General features: G+C 51.4%; 1 protein-coding gene across 1 annotated transcript; it reads left to right on the top strand.

Annotated features, from left to right (window-relative positions):
• Window positions 1-2,539: 2,539 nt before the first annotated feature.
• Window positions 2,540-5,293, top strand: CRNN (cornulin). The gene is given in 4 exon segments (XM_071207287.1): window positions 2,540-2,677; window positions 3,266-3,873; window positions 4,096-4,420; window positions 4,505-5,293. Coding segments are annotated over 4 exon segments (1,860 nt in total).
• The last annotated feature ends 396 nt before the right edge of the window (window positions 5,294-5,689 follow it).

The following is a 5,689-nucleotide window of genomic DNA, read 5'->3' as shown; positions in this document are numbered from 1 at the left end:
GTAGGAGGGGATTGGATAGCAACTTATAAAGAAATGCAATTGGCTTCCTTAAGTGTCTCTTAAACTAAGTCTGAAAGGCAATTCCAAAACATGAATGCCAAATAATGGCAGCATCACCAGAAAACATGTGTAGCCTCCCAAAGTGGCCACTTCAGAAAGGAAAATCCTCAGTAGTAGGATATGCTCTTGTATAAAAAAAGGAAAAAAGAGTCCTGTGACTTTGCAAGTACACAGGGACAAAGAATGATCACCAGGAACAATTTGTGCTGACTACTGCTGAGCCCACAGCATTGGAGAGGAGCCTCCCAGCCATGGAGGGACGGGGCCGTAGACAGAAGGCACCTGCTAATTAGACCAACGCAGCAGCCACGGGCCATCAGGTGACCAGAGGGAAAGGAAGTGGGACTGGGCTGGGCTAAGCCTTGGATGAATCAAGCCTTCCCACGGGGCGGAGACGTCCTGTCTAAACCACTAGCTGCAATTAAAAGCCCTATAAAAGATTCCCATCCAGCTGACCAGGTGCTCCATGCAATACTTCACAGCCACTTGCCTCATCCTCCCTGTGTATTAGGTAAGTCTCTTCTTGAGGAATCTCTTATTCTCAGTGTCTTGGTACTTCGAGCTCATAAAACCTGGGCTGTCAGATGTGGGCTGTGGGCAGGTGTCCACTTTGGCCTCTGGCTAATCAGGAGCAGGAGCCCATTGAGAAATGACGCTCTGCTGAAGCTGTGTCCTCTCCTTCTCCCCTGCGGTGGCCTGGCAGCAGCTCCTCTCTTGTAGGCAGCTGCCACAGAACCACCCACATGCTTTCCTGGATCAGTGAAAGTCTCTTGTTCTTAAGGTTCAGGAAGCTTCTTGGCAGTGCCCAGTCTGTGGGGTCAGAATCAGGTTACTTCTGTCAATGCAGAGGATGAGGTCGAATCATCTCATGGAGGAAGCGGCTAGCATGGCTCTCCTTCCTCCTGCTCAGGGCAACACTGAGGCAAGATAAGCTTGTGGATTTATTCAAGGAGATTTGAAGTGTAGCTAAAAGGTGATGATTTTCTTACAGATCAGTGGTCAATGCCGCCATGTGGTTAAAAAAATAAAAACAAGATCTTTTCACGTCTCTTTTGAGATGCACTATTCTGAGGTTTGTACCTCAGTGCATACAAAACAGCAAAGTCTGCTGGAAAAGCTTTGCATCCAGGTCATAAAAAGGACTCCCTCTGAACAGCATCCCCCCCACCCCCCCGCCCCGGGCTGTGGGGCTGTGACCTGAAACCTTCGGGGCCACACTGATCTCCCAAGTCTCTTTCTTTCCTTTACTCTCTCGCTTTTCTGGCCCTGTGTTCCTCTTCCCGTGACATGCACCTTTAAATCTCCAAGGCCCCCCCCCCGCCCAGTTTCCCAGCTGTTGCAGACTTCCATCTGCCCCTGCATTGGCTCTTATCAACTTTAGTTCCATCTCCTTTTTTTGGTCTCTCCAAGGTGTCTGCTTATTGTATCTCCAGGTCCCTGCCTCATCCAGACCTCCCCTCAACCTGACTTCAGATTCCTGGCTAATGTGAAAGAAAATCTCTCCCTCCAGTTGGGAACAATTTCCCATAGGTCACTAGGACATTGGGCTTGATGGAGCCAAAAATCATCAGGCAGTCTGACCTCCCTGATGAGACCCAGGGCTGAGGATGGAGGTCACATTCAGAAGAACCTGGACTCTCAAGTTTGGAAGGCCTCCCCCCAGGGCATGCACCCCCTCCTCAGCATTCCCAACATGTGGTAGCCTGGCTCTTCCTGAACACCTTCCTGAAAGGAAGCAAGGAATGACAAGGCAGGGATTGACTCAAGTACCTTCCACCTGCCTGTTGCTATTCCCAGCAGGATCTCTAACACCCTTATGACAGGCAAAGTAATTACCTGGCCCAGGGAGCAGTCCAGAAAGCCCACTGCATTTGGGTTCAAAGGATATGAATTTCTTTCTAGGATTTCTTGGTCCCTTATAAGCTGTGTGACCTTGAGCAAATTGCCTAAATTCCCTGAGTCTATTTCCTCACTTACAAAACAGGGGAGACAATAAGAATTTCAAGAGATGTTGCACACAAAACTGCTTTTTAAGCAGTAAAGTGTATATAGATATACACAAATTACGTATGTGTACGATAATGTAACAATAGTTGATAGCTAGTACTTAGAATAAGCAAGGCCCTCTGCCAAGTGCTCTATATGAATTAGCTCTTTGCACCCTCACAGTAACTCCATAAAGTAGGTACTAGTATTACCTTCATTTCACAAGGAATAAACGGAGGCATGGAGAGGCAAAGCACCTTGCCTGAGTTCACACAGGTGGGGCCAGCATTTAAATCCTGATTCGGGAGCCTGCCTCCTTCCCATACACAGAAAACACTGAGTAGGAAAGGATGGAAAAGACACAGAGGGATCAAGAGCAGAATTGACTTTGAAAGGAAAGGACTGAGAGAACGTGCTCCCGAGGACTCAGCTGTGGTTAATTATGGAGCCCCCAAGGGGGGCTTTTCCTCTTTTTTGCAGCTTGACTTCAAAGATGCCTCATTTACTGCGAAACATTAAAGGCATTATCGAAGTCTTCGGGCGCTACACCAGGACAGAGGGCGACTGCACAGCACTGACCCGCGGGGAGCTGAAAAGGCTCCTGGAGCACGAGTTTGCGGATGTCCTCGTGGTATGATGTGCAGAGCCAGGTGGGGAGGAGGTGTGATAGGACAGGGAAAGCTTGTTTGCTGTAGGTGCTTTGCCTCAGGAATCTGAGAAGGCAGCAGCTAGATCCACCCCAGCCTTGCCGAATGGCAGCCATGCAGGCAGAGGAAAAGGCAGCCGAGGAAGACACAGCCATCCCTTCACTTTAACTGATTTGAAGACAAGGGTAAAGGGCTCCAAAGGGACAGCTCATGTAGGAACAGAGCTGTTGAATGTTCTAGAAATGAAAATGACCACTGTTTTCTACTGCATTTTAAACCTGATACAGTAAACATTCCCCATGTCCACCTGAAATTTGATCATCCATTAATAAGCATTCATTAGCGGCACAGCTCTACACCTTGCACGTAACAGTGGCTCAAGCAGAGTAGCCAACTGATCACATCAGCAATTAGGTGTTGAAGAGCAGACTGTTAACAGCGCTGGTCTCTCGGTAGATGTGTAGAGTGTGGTGGCTCTCTGGGGCCTCGGGAAGCCTGGAAGCTGAGTGAAACTGGCCTCCGTACGTCCTCCTCAGGGGGGCGGTGCTGACTCAGCCTGATCTTCTCCGCAGAATCCGCACGATCCAGCCACTGTGGATGAAGTCCTGCGCCTGCTGGATGAAGATGACTCAGAGATGGTAGAATTCAAGGAATACCTGGTCTTAGTGTTTAAAGTTGCCCAGGCCTGTTTCAAGACACTGAGCGAGAGTCCTGAGGGAGTTTGTGGGTCTCAAGAGTCCAGAAGTGGCCACACTGGGGCCTCGCAAGATCTGGAAGGACAAAGAAGCCACACCAAAGTGGGAAGAGCTGGGAAAGAACAGGAGCGAGAAGGGCGCAGCCATGGACAGAGTGAGCAGTCTTCCGGGGTGCAGGCTGAGACTGACACTCAGACCGAGGGCCACGACAGTAGCTCTGCTCAGGTCAGTAGCTGTGACAGGCAGTCCAAGTGCCACAGCCAGGAGCGAGAGAGCCAGAAGACACAAGAGAGGGGGCATGCAGGGCAGAGCCAGGCAGCAAGAGAAGACAAGAGTCACCAGACCAGAGAGAAGAGGTCAGAGACCAGGGAACGGGACAGTGCTCACCAGACAAGTGAGACCATGACTAGAACCATAACTCTGATCCAGACAGGTGCCACCCAAACCCTGGGTCAGGGCAGGAGCCATCAGACAGGAAACACCAAGCCATGGGGGTCCTCCTGTGGCCAGACCAGAGGGACTGAGACCCAAGGTCAAGGCAGGAGTCAGGCGAGCCAGGTAGCAACAGAAGAACATGTTCAGACACAACCAGGGTCACAATCCCAGACCGTGGAGGATAACAGAAGCCAGCCAAATCAAGAGGTAACAGGTGGACATGTTCAGACACAGGCAGGGTCAAATGCCCAGACCGTGGAGCAGGACAGGAGCACCCAACCATGGGAGCCCACCAGTGGCCAGACCAGAGGAACTGAGACCCAAAGTCAAGGCAGGGGTCAGACAAGTCAAATGGTAACAGGTGGACATATTCAGACACAGCCAGGGTCACCATTCCAGACCGTGGAGCAGGACAGAAGCCAGTCAAGCCAAGTAGTAACAGGTGGACATGTTCAGACACAGGCAGGGTCAAACACTCAGGACAGGAGCACCCAGCCATGGAAGCCCACCTGTGGCCACACCAGAGGGACTGAGACCCAAGGTCAAGGCAGGGGCCACATAAGTCAAATGGTAACAGGTGGACACGTTCAGACCCAGGTAGGGTCACAAACCCAGACCAGGGGACAGGACAGAACTCACCAGACAAGTGAGAATGCAATTGAAACCATAACTCAGACCCAGACAGGTGCCACCCAAACCCTGGATCAGGACAGGGACTATCATACACGAAGCACCAAGCCATGGGGGTCCACCTGTGGCCAAAGAGGGACTGAGACCCAAGGTCAAGGCAGGAGCCAGACAAGCCAGGTACTTACAGGAGGTCATGTTCAGGCAGGTTCACAATCCCAGATGCACTCCCAGACCATGGAGCAGGACAGGGGCCATCAGGCAGGAAGCACCCAGCCATGGGAGTCCACCTGTGGCCAGACCAGAGAGACTGAGACCCAAGGTCAAGGCAGGAGCCAGACGAGCCAGGTAGCAACAGGAGGACATGTTCAGACACAAGGAACATCACAAAATCAGATGCACACCCAGCACATGGAGCAGGACAGAAGCCAGATGGCAAGTCATACAGGGACTAGAGAACAGGGACAGGCCCAGACACAGTCAGGCAGTGGTCAAAGATGGACACAAGTGAGCAACTATGAGGCAGGAGAGTCAGTTCTGGGAGGACAGGACCAGACTGGGGCAAGCACTCTGACAAAAAGGCAGGATTGGAACAACACTCACCCATGATGCAATGTGACAGGAGGGCAGGGAGAGAGAGGACTCCATCCCAGAGAGGCCACTGTGGTCGGGCAGGAGTGGGTGGATGACCACACAGGGGAGACAGTGACCCACAGGCAGGACCAGGACAGCTGGCATCCCAGCGCTCCTTCAGCACAGGGCCAGGACACAGCCCAGCCTGAAGGAAAGCAAGGCATCACAGCTCGGGGGCTGCATTCCTGCTTCAAAGGCAACAAGGCATGAGTGTCCCACCCCCAGACTCCAATGCCCAGGACTAGGAGACAGCTGGAGAGGGGTTGGCTTGTCCTGCTCTGGCCAATCCAGATGGCACAGCAGTGGAGACCAGCTCTTAAGCATGGTGCTTCCCTCTTGTGTCTTTTTCAAAAAAGACTGTTTCTTCCAGGTGCTTTTTTTCCTAAATGCCTCACTCTTACCTGCTTTCCTGTGCAGACTCTCAGGATCAGGAAGACATAGAATAAGTCATCCCTTCATGCTGAATTCTCCTCAACTTTTGGGAGTTTCAGGGCTAGTTTCATTGCTGCCACCTGTCTAGTGTCCTGTCTGTCCTATGCATCAATAAAACCTTCCTAAGCAACTGGCCTCTGTGTCTCATTCAGTCACCTTCTATTTTTTTTTTAA

This window comes from Dasypus novemcinctus, chromosome 13 (genome assembly GCF_030445035.2).
Source record: "Dasypus novemcinctus isolate mDasNov1 chromosome 13, mDasNov1.1.hap2, whole genome shotgun sequence".
Classification (NCBI taxonomy): Eukaryota; Metazoa; Chordata; class Mammalia; order Cingulata; family Dasypodidae; genus Dasypus; species Dasypus novemcinctus.
This window is presented reverse-complemented; position numbering and strand designations above follow the sequence as displayed.